At 42.6% G+C, this 15761-nt stretch overlaps 2 protein-coding genes across 4 annotated transcripts in view; both read left to right on the forward strand.

The window, feature by feature from the left end:
- The window catches only part of LOC145453215 (uncharacterized), a 184652-nt gene that overhangs the window by 23523 nt on the left and 145368 nt on the right, over window positions 1-15761 (forward strand). The gene's annotated exons all lie outside the window — the stretch shown is intronic.
- LOC145454116 (uncharacterized) lies at window positions 1139-4459 on the forward strand. 2 transcript variants are annotated; one of them, XM_080332139.1, is made up of 5 exons: window positions 1139-2129; window positions 3080-3283; window positions 3346-3481; window positions 3544-3730; window positions 3977-4459. In XM_080332139.1, exons 2-5 carry the CDS (start codon window positions 3122-3124, stop codon window positions 4155-4157), a joined length of 666 nt encoding a protein of 221 aa, XP_080188265.1. In that variant the 5' UTR covers window positions 1139-2129; window positions 3080-3121; the 3' UTR covers window positions 4158-4459. The 2 variants fall into 2 exon arrangements, with proteins under 2 accessions (XP_080188265.1, XP_080188264.1); XM_080332138.1 differs by having other exon boundaries at window positions 1139-3283.

The following is a 15761-nucleotide window of genomic DNA, read 5'->3' on the forward strand; positions in this document are numbered from 1 at the left end:
AGATTTATTGTACTTCGCCAGGTCGTATTATTGTAAGACAAAAATAGCCATAATTGAAAATTATCAGCAACTTATGATGAAGGTATACTGCACCACCGCAACGAATCGTAATGGTTTGAGGATTTAGCGGAGCGCATTGATCTTTGGAGTAGGTTTAAAATGTCCGGCCTGGAAATCATTGAACATAATGTAACAGTTACATGAATTGATTGTTTGACTGGATTGGATATTCTGACATTGCAACTTCAGTTGGTTTGGTACAAGACATACAATGTACATTTCACAGCACGTATATTATAAAAATCTTTCTCCATTTCATTAATGAATTGTTTGAAGCTAGCCCAGCAGAATGATTATATTATTCCCCACAATAATGAAACTAAAACACAGTGGACGCGGGGATTTGATCATTGTGTTTCGCGACGCGAATGGAGCAGCGGATGATCAAAATATACACAGGAGTTTTAGCCTATGGCCTACGAGGGCCGTAACTTCCGCACCAAAGCCCCCGATTGCAAGAGATCGAAGGGGCCCAAGATTATTTCGTTGGTCGTTTGTTGAAGGATATTTATTCAAGTCGAATATTTTCGTCGCGATTCGCGCGATTTCATGTCCCCAGAGGTCTAGATTTAAATATCATCAGTAAATTAAGATAAAAACACGCATATTTTAGATAAATAGACTCTAATAGGAGATAGGATATATAGAATAGACTCTAATAGGAGATATGTCATCTTTTCAAACGAGGAATTACTGGACAACATGGAAAAGTAAGGACATAATTAGCGTTTCATTTAGGCGTGATTAAACAACTTTGTAGCAAATGTATCTAAGTAGCGGAACTAGGCTACATATATCGTGAGAGGATATTTTTCTTCAGCTGAATACTCATTTATTCACCAGATACACAGAATGGCACGCTGACGGCACATTTAAAACAGTGCCAAATCTATTCCGCCAGATGTACACGATTCATTTTACAAAAGGCCATGAAACGTTTCATGGGATTTACGCGCTCTTGACGCATAAAGACGTCAATATGTACAAAGATCTACTGCAGGTAGTGGGTTTAGCAACAATTTCTTTTCGATGGGTTTATATAAATCTTCAGGCCAGAGATGCCACTCCTAGTGTTTTTACACTACATTTATTGGATTTTGACGTGACCTGGTGTTCTAGTATATTTTATTTTATCAAAATTCTGCAAATCTAGGGTTCTTTCATGAAAAAATACATTTAAATAAAGATGTTATTTTGATGTGCTTTACATAATCTACTTTAAGTAATAGAAATTATTATCCGTCTAAACTTGGTCATTTAGCAAAAGAACAAACCCCATAGTTAACTTGCCTTGCTGCCCCTCATTTTTATCAGTAGCAGTGTGAATTGAAAAATGGCATGACGTCATAACGCGAAAGTCTAATTTTGCATGGGAATTTCTTGCTTGCCCATAGTGATTTGACTTCAATGGTTTTAATTCAATAAAATGTTTCAGTATAGCTTTATTTGATCCTTTGACGATGGAAAAGCTAGAAAACCACCCATTAGTCATTGTTGTGCGAGTGTATGACGCCGCTACGCCACTTTTTATATATCCTTCACTCGGATTGGATCGAATGTGATGGATATTATGCTCGCGAGAATCTGTTTTGCTAGTATGGAGCCGAAAAAAAATTGCTATTGGGAAATAAATAATTATTATCGATATTGTCTGAAGTGAAAAAGATTTTAGAAAACGTGATGAATTTATCATTTGTTAAGTCTTCTCATAAATTCATTGGTGTTATAATCAAAGCATCCCCTCATATTTTATGGTTTGTGCAATAGATTTGACCAAAGTTTCAAAATTTGTTGATCGTAAGAGTCTATGTAAACCTTTTAGTTGAAAACTAGTCGTGTAGAAGATGCCTAAAAGTGACGTGAAATATGGCAATATTCTATTACGCCACAGAACTCGCGCGCGTATTAAGAGCGTTAAATAAAGCCATATATATTCACATACGATTGCTTTACGCAGTTGCAAATTACACACATAGTGAGATGAGGTCCAGCACTTCAGCAAAGATCATTATTACGGAGTTTGGTCTTGCGTAAAGTACCAGGGACTAGTGCTAACACTGCACAAATAGGTATGTGAGTCACGGAAGTAATAACTTCGCCCGACCTTGTAATAACAGCTTGTAATAACAAACAAATGTATCATAAGTTTTGGATGAAATACGAAGTTACTGTTGACTTCAATGAATAGCTGTATCACTTATATGGAATATAAGTCGCGCGGAAGATGTTTCAAATTGATATGAAATGCAGCAATACTATATTAAGTAAGAGAACTAGCGCGTGTAAGAGCACTTGAGCAGTGTTAAATAGACATAATATATTTACTTCCGATGGCCCTATGCCGCTGGAAAATACACATATAGTTGGTTGTGTACGATCAATAGGATCTATAAGACCAATGACATGGAGTTTGGTCTTATATGAGGCAGAGTAAACGTCCGCAGGAAATACCAACTATACTCGAATTACAATGCGCACTGCCTTACGTGATGCCTTTGCCGAAATGACGTAAATTACGCCAGCCGCGAGTCATGCTTATCACAACAACTTTCCTATGTTGGTGCGCTCGACTGCGTACCGTACAGCCGTATAGCTATCAAACCGAGTAAAGTCTTGTTCGAATGCTGAAATTGATGTATAGCCAACACCGTAATCGGGCAGATTCGGTTTACATGATAATATTTCAAATCAAGGCAACTCCCGTACGCCTGCTAGATTTTACATTTCACATCGATGCATTCTTTACCTAAATTTCGTTGAATTAAAAAATTGATTAGTTGAATAATCACAATTTGCACATGTGGTATTGTTGCTTTTTCTGGTATTCATACAGTGTATTCTGACAGCGATGGTCATTTATACGCTAGGCCGCATACATAACGCTAACGTGAACCTCACGTTCACACCATCCGTAGCTTATATAGTGGTAGGCCTACATTTAGAAGTTTGCTCTACTCTACAATCTCTACGTAATCAACTATTTAAGGCTAATAACAAATAATGATGCATTTATTAACAGGTGCTAAAACAAAAAAGGCCTTCATTGCAGCCCACAACCCTTATGCACGACTTTGAATTGGCAGCCATTCGGGCATTCTCTGATGAATTTCCGAATGTGAAAATTACGGCGTGCCTGTTTCATCTCAGCCAAAGTGTACAAAGAAAGGTGCAGGAGTTAGGATTGAAAACTCAATATCTATCTGATCGCGACTTCTCCATTCAGGCAAGCCTATGCATAGCCAATGGCGTTATCGCTAGCGATAATAACTTGAGGTTTTGTTACAGGTAAAGTCCTTGACGGCCCTGGCTTTTGTGCCGGAGTCAGACGTAGAACGTTGCTTTCGTAGCTTGACTTCCTCTGCCAACGGCTGGCCAAGTATTGCCGATGACTTGGCTAATTATTTTCGAGATACATATATAGGTAGCCTGTAGCACAATTATATCAATATAGGCATATTTCAATCATTATCTTTTCTGCGTTAGGTAGCACAAACCATCAACAAGGCAGTGTCAGGCGGGCACTATTCCCACCCAGCGTGTGGAACGTGCGGCGACGTACCATCGATGACATGCACCGAACGAACAACGCCGTTGAAGGATGGCATCGTGGCTTAGGCGTACTGGTTGGGGGGTGCCACGTGAGCATTTGGAGTTTTTTAGAATGTATTAAGTAAGTTTTTTATTGCATGCTGCTGTAGATCAGCGGTCCTCATACTTTTTTAGACACGCGCGCCCCTTGATGATAGTGAAAAATTTCGCGCACCCCTTATCGTCATATCCGAAAAAATATTAAAAAGAGAAATCAGTTTTAATCACATGATTAGCATTCTCCCGGATCAGCTAACATTATTATCTCCGCCCTAAGATTCAGGCATATACATGGAATACTAATTACAAACATGGCATATTTTTGAAGGAAGGATGTCATACAAAAGCAAGTGGACTTAATTCAAACTTTCTCTGGCCAAGAACCGCCTACAAGAAAGAAGAAATACGTTACACTGAGCGAAAATTTGAAGCGACTCTGTGAGGAAACATGGACGAATGACACCATGCCAGAAACTTTTCTGAAGAGAGTGGCACATAATCTTAACTGAGTAAATATGTAATGGCGATCAAGACAGATTTAGCGTAACGCCGTGTCTATTGAATCTGAAATCACCAGCTTTCGGAGCCCTGCTCGTACCTGAGGTTTCTGAGAACGGAGCAGAGCTCTGCAAGCTTTCGAATTTTACGTTTCAATAGACCTAAGTGATGCTAAATCTATGGCAATCGCTATTACATATTTACCATCCGAATCTCTCGTGTAAAGTCAATTAGAGTGTCTTTCACTTCGTTTGTTTCGTTGTATTTATATGTCAGTCATGCCATATAAATAATAAACTTCAGGTCTACTGAACGAATGATTGTTCTCCAGAGTGTAGAGTATATTTTTTGGGGGATAGTGTACATCCGAAATTACTCAGTCTCTTATTTCTGCAAGCCCTAGAAGTAACGAGTTGGCAAGGAGAGGCGAGACAGTATAGCACTAATCCTATGTCACCTTTTGATACGAGCCGTCAAAGCTGGGAATAGGACAGGAAGTGTGATGAGTGTGGAATATAAGCTCATAATCAAGCTCAGGGCTCGGCAACTGTTCGTATGCTGCAGCGCGCCAAACATTTTTAATTGTGTCATATTTATCGTTTCAACCCAGGAATCCCACCAACCGCCTATCTGCTGCTGACAATGGAATCGGTTACGCCCGTGCTTTTTACAATAATGGTAGCGAAGGGTAAAAATGTTGGTCGCTAGTGCATTACACGTACGTAGTATAGTACGTAATCTGTACGTAATGTGGTTATAGTCTATGGTTACTTTGGTTGTCTCCAAGTCCACTGTGTTCGATACCATATCCACACAGTGTCAGTCCCATCATATATGTTACGATGATATGGTAATATACATTCTCGGAAATGTACATTCTCGGTAATGTCCATTCTCGGTAATGTCTATTCTCGGTAATGTCCGTTCTCGGTAATAGCATTCTCGGTAATGTCCATTCTCGGTAATAGCATTCTCGCTAATGTCAATTCTCGGTATTGTACATTCTCGGTAATATCCATTCTCGGTAATGTCCGTTCTCGGTAATGTCCATTCTCGGTAATAGCATTCTCGGTAATGTCCATTCTCGGTAATGTCATTCTCGGTAATGTCATTCTCGGTAATGTCCATTCTCGGTATTGTCCATTCTCGGTAATGTCCATTCTCTGTATTGTCCATTCTCGGTAATGTCCATTCTCGGTATTGTCCATTCTCGGTAATGTCCATTCTCGGTATTGTCCGTTCTCGGTAATGTCCATTCTCGGTAATAGCATTCTCGGTAATGTCCATCTCGGTAATAGCATTCTCGGTAATAGTAGGGAACCAAATTTTTGTGATTGTCAAAGTGCATGCTCGTTTAGTGTTGATTGTTTTATGCTGCCAGCATCATTCATAGAGTGGCCCGCAGTTGAAATGCAATAGACTTCAACCACATATGTTATGATGACGGTAAAATTGTAATCTATGAAAAAGGTTAACATTTCAGAACCTACCAAGGTTCGTTTGTGAACGTGAACCTCCAAATTTCCGAGGCTCACACACAGAATGCGAACGTGAACCCCACGTTCACACAATTCCTAATCATTTTGTTACGGGAAGGATGATTGTGATTGTGAATCGAATGATTATGATAGTGAGTAAATTACGCGCAGGGTAAAGTTGGACATTGTGGACGACGCCCCACCAGAACTTAAATCGAACATACCATGGGCCAACAATCAGCGTTCTTTGCAGTGATGGATGTGAATTTTGTGCGCGTTGAATGTGATTCATGATATTAGGACTGCGTTTTGCAAGAGAGAGGAAAACACAGCTGAATCGTTCGCAAAAAATTACTTACTTCCATCTCTCTGATATCATATAGGTCGCACATCAAATTCAATACCAGCTGCTTATTGATATTTTTCTCATATTCCGATGCGAACTCGGTAAAACGAGACATTCACATTTTTCTTGGCTTCTGCGAGTCGTAGCATAGCAGCCGCAGACGTCACTTGAGACAGACGTCTTCGGATGTGCAGATGTAGACTACGAAAAAAGAAATTAAGTTGCATTTACGTATCACGACTAGATCGTCGTATATCACAGTTGAGGTACGTATCCTCTCTTTCAGACTTCCTTTACAACAGTGGTTCCCAAACGGTGGGGAATTCCCCACTGGTGGGGAATTCAATGGTTTCTGGTGGGGAATAGACGCATTTGTTCAAAATTATCTACAGGACAGTCGACATATTCACGGAGACACATGCGCAATTACCGCTACCAGTTCACTGCTCTGGAATATATTATTAAATAAATTATATTGCGTGTTGTTCACAAAACCTCGTTTTTGACTCTGGCTGGCCTATGATGGCGTCACAAACGTATCCAGCACGAATAATTTGACGTGAAATACCGCTTTCGCGAAATTATGAGCGTTACTGGTATCGGTTCACAATTCGTTTTATGTTGCATTTATAGGCGATTTTTTGCGTACTGGCGTGGTTGTGTGTCTTGTGTAGTCAAACCAGCAAATAGCTGCTCTGTGACGACAATATTGCTGGGTAGTGGGGAACAGGACCGTAACTTCCGCACCCCCAATCCCCCAATTGGGGAGGGGGCGAGCTCGAAGGGGCCCGAAATTATTACGTGAATTAACATAAATTTGAGTTTTTTTTAAAGTTATGTCACTTTTTCAAAAGATTATCGCGCTGGGTGCGCGATTTAATATTGGCAAATATCTGATTATTGGTTACCCTTCCCCCACGAAACTACGTAGAATTGATAGAAATGGAGACTTCGGCGTCGGCCATTACTGCGCCACGACGCACCAAGGCATATGAAGTTATAGGCCATGTAACATGCATCTCCGAGAAGTGTGCCAGAACGATCAGCAGCGAGAAGACCTTGGCCGAGAAGGAATGCCCTTGTGGTGACCAAAAACTTCGATATATATACAATATATATATTTAATTGGCTGGCTTCAAATGGCTGGCGCGGAATGATCCTGTCCTAGCGATATGAACCCCACAGGACATATGCGATCCCGCAGGAAAAAATAATTTGCCAGTAAAGCAATACCAATTTGAAATCGTGTGTGCCTTTTAGTTTTGGCGATTCCATATCTTTTGACATAACAGATATAGGATGTCACGAAATAGCATAATATGTAACGAAGTCAATATACCAACGGGTCCGCCCGAAGATGTTCAATTCTTATTTAGCTTTAGCTTTTAGCTTATTTACCTTTTCCAACACACCTTCGTCAGCTCTACCGGTAAATCTGATTACGTGAGCTGAGGGAGGATGAAAAATTGATAGCTAAATATATGAAATTCCGATCATATTGTCCAATTCAAACACGAATTACATAAATTTTTCGCGCCTCGAGCGTTTAGTCGTAGTAAGGCGACGCACTGAACAGTAGACCCAATGCAGCTGATAAGTTGCAGGGAAAAGCGTACAGGCTCAGCGGGACTGAGGGGGTCCTGGGAACCCAAGACCAACGTTTTCTTGGCGGGGCTGACAAAGAGCTGTTACGGTCCGGGTGGGGAATGCAGGCTCGGAATAAATCTGAAGTGGGGAATGAAGACAAAAAGGTTGGGAACCACTGCTTTACAATCTTTACATCAAAGCGCATACACACGGGTCTAGTAATGGGAATAACGAAGCAGTATTATGGGATCATAATCAAAATCTTCAGATGCAATGCAACAAGCCCATATGGGAATGATCAATGGGTGGGCGCTCTATCGCAGCCAGCCCTCACGAATCCAAATTAATTTGGCATGAGAGCAGATATATCCACTAGGGATGGCGTGAACCTCTGAAAGGTTCAGGTTCGTGTGAACGCGAACCTTTTTGAAAGGTTCTGTGTGAACGAGAACGTGAACCTCATGACGTCATGTGACGTCATAGTGCTAATTCTAATCATACATTTCAGTGAAGTGATAGTGTAACTGCTCCTAACGTAAGGAGAGTTATTGATACCACTTTTAATTGAACTCAAATTCCACGACCGATCCAGACAAACGATGATCCGTTGATGAAGGTTGAAATGATATATTCGAATGAAAGACGTAACAAATGAATGTCCCGAATACAGCAAATAAGGTAGGTCGTGAAACTAGGTTTTAAAATAGTGGTCGCCTGCGGTTAGAGTTATAATAATGGAGACAAGCCTGCACGAAATAGAATACAAGTTGAGGTCTATAGCGACCACACATAACGTAAGCAACAACGTACATTCAGCTAACCGAATAAACTAAAGAGGCGACGCCGTAACAACATATAAAGGACGAAACACGCGGCGCCTAATCAACTAATGATAATAATCACTAAACTAAACACTGCAGATTACTGCAGTAACATGGCTCCTCCGAAACTGCAATTTGATGAAATTGTGGTTTCGCAAACAAATTAATTCGAAGGCTCCCATCGTCGGGGATCGACCCACAAATACATGGCACACTAAGAACTAAAGACACGTATACGTACGTACGATAAGCATACAGAAATCACAAATATTCAATCATCGATGTCATAAACTAAACACGAGACAGATGCATGCACATGCACAGTGAACATAGCGGCTACTGTTCCGTCTTTAACGACCACGAGTCTGATTCAACTAGTAATATCAGTTTGTGTATTGGCCGCTCCAGATAAGTCGGCTTTCCGTTGGAGTCTCTTCGCCCAACGAGTATCCTTGCTTTCCTCACCAACCCATCATCTGAAGGATAAACGGAGTCGATTCTGCCCAGTTTCCAGCGATTTCGTGGCAGATTTTCTTCCGACAGCAAGACGACATCACCGACTTTCAGATTCCGCATGACGCTTGTCCACTTTTGTCGCCGTTGCAGGGATTGAACGTACTCTTTTCTCCACCGATTCCAAAATTCATTGGCCATGTACTGGACTCGGCGCCACCTGCGTCTCAAATAAAAATCATCTTTTTGAAACACACCAGGTGGAGGGAGAACAATTTTGGATTTCAAAGTCAATATGTGATTCGGAGTCAAAGGTTCGGGAGCAGGGTCATTAATGCTTGAAACATCTAATGGTCGCGAGTTAACGATACATTCAACTTCACAAAGGAAGGTTCTGAAGGACTCGTCACAGAGCATGTGACCGAAGTTATTCAGCAATGGGTCAAGGGCCGATTTTATCGTTCTAATTTGACGTTCGACATATCCAGACATGTGGCTGGCATGCGGTATCGTAAACTTGAACTCGAAATAATCACAATTTTTCGACAACAGAAATTCACTAATTCTTTGCTGACTCATCGTCTTCAATTCTCTTTCAAGCTCGTTACTCGCGCCGACGAAGTTGGTTCCACAGTCACAGCGCAATTGCTTGATTACTCCTCTCCGACAGATGAACCGTCTCAAAGCATTTATGAACGAATCCGTGGTTAAAGTATTCAGCGGTTCCAGATGAACTGCTCTCGAAGACATACACGTGAAAACAACACAATACCTTTTCACTGTAGACCTCCTTTCTTTGATGTAGTATGCTCCGAAGACATCACAACCGGAGAAGGTAAATGGTGCTTCTTCTTTTAGTCGATCTGGCGGGAGGTCGGCCATCTGTTGGTTCTGCATCTTTGCCCTGAGCTTCTTACAAATCACGCAATTATGTATCACCTCCGATACAACTGATGGACCTCGAACGATCCAAAAGCCACGTTGTCTAATAGAATTCAAGGTTGTGTACCTACCCATGTGATTCACACCTTCATGAAAATGACGAACCAGCCGTCGTGTCAGAAAGGACTGCCTTGGAATTATCACAGGATGTTTCACATCGAAATCTTGACTCGAATTTCTAATACGTCCACCAACACGTAGTATTCCGTCAGCGTCGAGGAAGGGATTCAAGCTTGCCAAACTTCCACCCTGTTTCTTTCGGTCCGAATGATTTTCAGTACCATGTTTTTTCAAGGCATCAATCTCCTGTGAAAACACTTCTCTCTGGAGAGAACGGATTATTATTTTTTCAGAAATCATCATCGACTCGCTGGACAAATTGGAGGGTTGTTTTCTCAATATGTTCATGTACCTGAGGCTGTTGGCTACCGCTTTCACCATTCTTTTCCATTCCGAAATGGACTCCAACCGTTTACTATCGATGAATTGGAGACCACTAAATTCCTCGTCCGTTTTTACCTGAAACGCAGTCGCTTTTCGCATTGCAGCATTTACTTCCGATGCATCTCGTTCGGTTGGCTTGTAGTCGTGATCACTAGCAACGACGAATGGTCCTGCTTTCCACAAAAATTCAGGGCCCTTCAGCCAACGACAATCATCTGTGAGGTCTTTGCCATCGATACCACGACTCGCATCGTCGCTGGGGTTCATCGCCGAGCTGATATGATGCCACGAGCTAGGTTCGGTGAGGTCATGAATAGTTTGCACCCTGTTAGCAACAAACACATTGAAGCGTTTCGACTCATTTCGGATATAGCCCAAAACAACCATGCTATCAACCCAGAAATACTCCTTTACCGTTTCGAACTTCAATTCATTTCTCAGGAACTTGCTCATCCGAGCAGAAACAACAGCAGCATTCAACTCCAAACGCGGAATAGATACCTGTCGCTTCAGAGGGGCAACTCTGGCCTTGCCGATTACCAACGAAACATGGGCATTTCCTCTTTCGTTGACCAAGCGTACGTAAGAGCATTGACCATAAGCATACGAGCTGCTGTCCGAAAAATGATGATATTCAACAAGCACGATCTTACCAAAACTCGGCGGCTTGAAACAGCGGTCAATGCGCAAAGACTCGATCGATGATAACGTTGAACACCACGCAACCCATCGGCGCTTCAGCTCGTCTGGTACTTCATCATCCCAGTCCGTCCCAGCTTTGCAAAGAGATTGCAGAATGAGTTTCCCTTCCAGCACCACTGGCGATATGAAACCCAACGGATCATATACGGAGTTGACAAAGGATAAGATGGAACGCCTGTTCACCGCACGATCGGACAATTTGATGTTGAATCTGAAACAATCATTCTTAACATCCCAAATTAGCCCCAATGTTCGAGTGTTAGGCACGATATCATCACATAGGTTTATTTCGCGATACCCAGTCGCTCTATCTTCCGTTGGAATAGAATTCATTACCTCTGCACTATTGGAAACGAATTTGCAAAGTCGCAACTTGAAACTAGCGCACAGTGCTTTGCTGCTTTTAACCAAACTCACGATTTCTTCAACAGAGTCCCTCGACGTAATACCGTCATCCATGTAGAAGTCGTCGCGTATAAAATTAGCCGCGTCGGGACCAAACTGACCTTCTCCGTCATCAGCCGCCCGCTTCAATCCAAAGTTAGCACAGCCTGGTGAGCTTTTTGCTCCAAACAAATGAACCTTCATCCGGTATTCCACCAGAGGTCCATTCCTGATGTCGTGATCTTGGAACCACAGGAATCTTAGAAAATCACGATACGGCTGCGATACAATAAACTGATGGAACATAGCTTCTATATCTGTGCACAACGCCACGTGTCCTTTCCGAAACCTGCAAAGAACTCCCAGCATCTCATTCAGCAGTATTGGTCCAGATAACAAAACATCATTCAGGGAAATTGAGCAATATGGAGCAGAACAATCGAACACGATTCTGATTTTATCAGGTTTATGCGGGTGATAAACTCCCAAGTGTGGTATGTAATTCACTTTGCCATTTTCGATATTTCGGTCAGTTTCTGGTACCACCTCAGCCCAATTGTTAATGACATTTTCCATGAAGGTCACATAGTCTGCGGAATACTTCTCATCTTTCAGAAGGCGCTTTCTAAGTTGACCGATTCGCTTTATTGCTAGCGGCTTGTTATTTGGTAACGTTGCCGTACTGCTTTTCAAGGGTAAAGGCATTTCCAAATGACCATCGCATCTTTGAAATGTGCCTTCTTTGAGAATTTCGACGAACCTACGGTCTTCTATTGACATTGGAATATGCTTACCATTGTGTTCCGCAAATTCAATCTCAAACATGGCTCCTACTGATTGAGGTGTTAATACTTCTTTACATTTCGAACCGAACACAAGCTTGTCATCTAGGGCCGTAGGTCGAATTAACGTTTTGTGACAAATGACGGAATCCTTAGCAACGTCCAGACACATTGGACCTACAACTCCCCAACCTAATATGGTACGCACGCCATATGGTTCATTGTCCCCTCCAGCCACGACGTCTCTCGGCCGCAATGCTTTCGGTACATCTGTGCCGAGCAATACTGAAACATCCAACTTAGAGTCGTACGGGACAAGCTGATCACATACCTCAGTGAGATGTGCCCACTCCTTGCATACTTTACGGTTGGGAATCTGGGTGCGACAGACTGGAATCTCCTTTTCCGTGAAAAGTGTCGCCACATCAACTCTTTCTTTCTTGTCATAGCTCAAGATCTCCAAACCCTTGACTTTCTTGCAAGGCGTGTTGATGTCTCTCCCGGCAAGAGTTGTCAACGATATCGCTGTATCCTTTCCATCTAGGTCAAGCTTATCAAACAGTTCGTCTGAGATAAAACTGGAGTTGGAATGGTCGTCAAGGACGCAATAACAAAGTACTTCACATCTCGCATTATGTTTTGATCTAACCCAAACAGGTACAATGAGCGCGCTGCTTATTCCTCTACCATTTGAATCGCATATCTGCGTACATAGAGAAGTTGAGGTGCTAACTTCCTTTTCATGACCTGTGTCAAGATGAAGGCATGTAGGATGCCTTTTGTCACATTTGGAGCATTTTGCTCGCTTGGTACAGGATCTTGAAATGTGAGTTTTACCAGTTTTGTTGCCGCAGCCGAAACACAGATAAAGAGCATAAAATACCTTCTTACGCTCCGCCATGGATTTACCTTGCAATTCAAAGCAGTCAGCAATGTGATGATCTCCTTCACAATGCAAACAACATGCCTTCTCTACTTTGAACGCGAAAGAAGTTGTTTTCGGTTTCGGTTTGCTCTCGATGTTTCCGCTGTCTTGTACTTCAAATTCCGGCTGATTCTTGATATCGGATTGGTCCTTAATAAATCTGACAATGTTAACGAATGGCGGGTAGCTATCGTCGTTACCAGTGGCCCGTTTGTATTTATGAACTTCGTCCATCCATCGGTTCTTCAAATACAGCGGGAGTTTGTTGACCACAGCCGGTATTTGACAAGACGCATAGTCCAGTGTTTTCAAGTCCGTATTTCGTTCCTTGTTGGCTGAAACTTGCAACAGGAAATCAGAAAATTCGCGAAGGTCATGCTTACTTTTGACGGGCTTCCACGCTTTCAGTTCATTGATGAAGGCGCTTCCAATCGACGTGCTGCCACCGTATCTGAGCTTCAGCTCTCTCTTTGCAGCGAAGTACGATTCCTCGGTATTATTCAGGAAGTAACCATCGACAACCTTCAAGGGACCGTCACCTAAATATTGCCGTAACAAATTCATTTTTTCGTTAGTATTTTGAACTCTGGACTCTACCAACGCCTCAAACGATGCTTCCCATTTCGGAAAATCCAAAGGGTTACCAGTAAACTTCCACAGCCGAATGCTTGGAAGTCTTTGAGCAGATATCATCTCCCTCATCATTGATAGTAGCATCTCCTCGTTGCGTTGGAGACCATCGAGAGTACCGCGTACATTCAAGTTCGATGCCGTGATCTTCGGAGCTGAACCGGATCTACTCACGGGATCACGCGGAATCTGTGCATTATCTGCAAACATTGGAACAAAGTTATCGGAATAGACATTAAGCCTATTAGTTACTGGAGGTGCAGACGGTGCTTGAGCGAGTTGTCCCGCGATCGTATTGATTGAAGGTTCGACGCGAGAATAATCAGCCACGCGAGCGTCATTGGCCGTCACGCGGGAGTCATTGACCACGCGAGAACTAAATTGTGGTCGGTCACGAACATCAACTGGATCTTCAACAGGATTTCTCGCCGGTGGGATTTCGTTAACGGCGATTTCTGTTGTTTGATCTTGACGTGAAACCGCTGGTGGCTCCATGTATAAAGACGGCTCACGCGAGAGATCCTCCAACTCTTCCATCAGACCGAACGGATTTTCCACTTTCTCCACTTCCCTGCACTTTTTTGCAACCGCTTCTTGAGTTGCGATCTCTCTCTTCGTTTCGAGCAAAGCCTTTCGTGTCTCGAGTGAGGCCATCTTCTCTGCGAGTTCCGTTTCTTTTTCCTTGAAAGGTAAACTTGCTCTGAGCACCGCTGCTTTCTCATCGGCATCTCTCATCTTCTGAATGTGAGGTTTGACACTGTTGGCTTTCGACGAGTTTTTGGACGACTTCGATCGACTCGACCGACTAGAACTCGAACGTCTATCGGCTCTTATTTCCCGAAGACGCTGTGACACTTGGACCTTCGTTTCCATTATTGCAGCTTCCAGATGTTTGAAATCTTTTTCATAGGGAGCATACTCGTCATCTGGAAGTACATCTTTCATTACTTTGAGAATCTCTCTCAAACTGTCTCTGTGCTGTAACATCAGTTTCACGGAGTCTCCAACTTCACTTTCATTGCTTGAAAGCATTGCAATTTCGGAGCAATTCTCCATTCTGCGGCTCAAATGATCAGTACTTTCTGAGAATTTTGTCTTTATCTCCTTGTTTTTGCCGCGTGTCGCCACCGGCCGCTTCTTCGCTACATCAGACGGCCCTTCACCGTCATGCTCGCCTTCCTTGCGGTCGTTGCGCGGTACATTAGCGTCATCAGCGGACGTTGCGCCCACATGCGCATTTCCATGGGCTTTATCGGAAGCCTTTGCATCAGCGGACGTTACATCCACATGCACGGTGTCATCGGATACCTTTGCATCAGCGGACATTACATCCCCATGCGTGATGGTTCCATGGGCTTCATCGGATGCCTTTACATCATGATCACCCATCTCTTGATTGGTTGGCGTATTTTCTTTCGAAGCCATCTTCGAATTGCTTCAGTCTCCCGTTCTTGTGACAAGCGTGTATTTTAAAACTGTAACTGCTCCTAACGTAAGGAGAGTTATTGATACCACTTTTAATTGAACTCAAATTCCACGACCGATCCAGACAAACGATGATCCGTTGATGAAGGTTGAAATGATATATTCGAATGAAAGACGTAACAAATGAATGTCCCGAATACAGCAAATAAGGTAGGTCGTGAAACTAGGTTTTAAAATAGTGGTCGCCTGCGGTTAGAGTTATAATAATGGAGACAAGCCTGCACGAAATAGAATACAAGTTGAGGTCTATAGCGACCACACATAACGTAAGCAACAACGTACATTCAGCTAACCGAATACACTAAAGAGGCGACGCCGTAACAACATATAAAGGACGAAACACGCGGCGCCTAATCAACTAATGATAATAATCACTAAACTAAACACTGCAGATTACTGCAGTAACAGATAGCCTATGTTGATGTATACGATACCTAGCGACGACTCGGGTAATATAATGCCACAATGCTGAAGTACATACTGACGTTTTAAACGTCGTCAAATGTATCAACTGGTGCCATCAAATGATATAATAATACCTTAAAATCAATATCTTCTGTCGCATTGCCAACAATTTCGACGAGCACTTGCAAGGGAATATAAACTTACACCTTGAGAGTCTAGGCCAGACGGGAC

The sequence above is a fragment of the Botryllus schlosseri genome, chromosome 13 (genome assembly GCF_051294905.1).
Source record: "Botryllus schlosseri isolate E-star chromosome 13, Bs_hap1, whole genome shotgun sequence".
Taxonomy (NCBI): domain Eukaryota; kingdom Metazoa; phylum Chordata; class Ascidiacea; order Stolidobranchia; family Styelidae; genus Botryllus; species Botryllus schlosseri.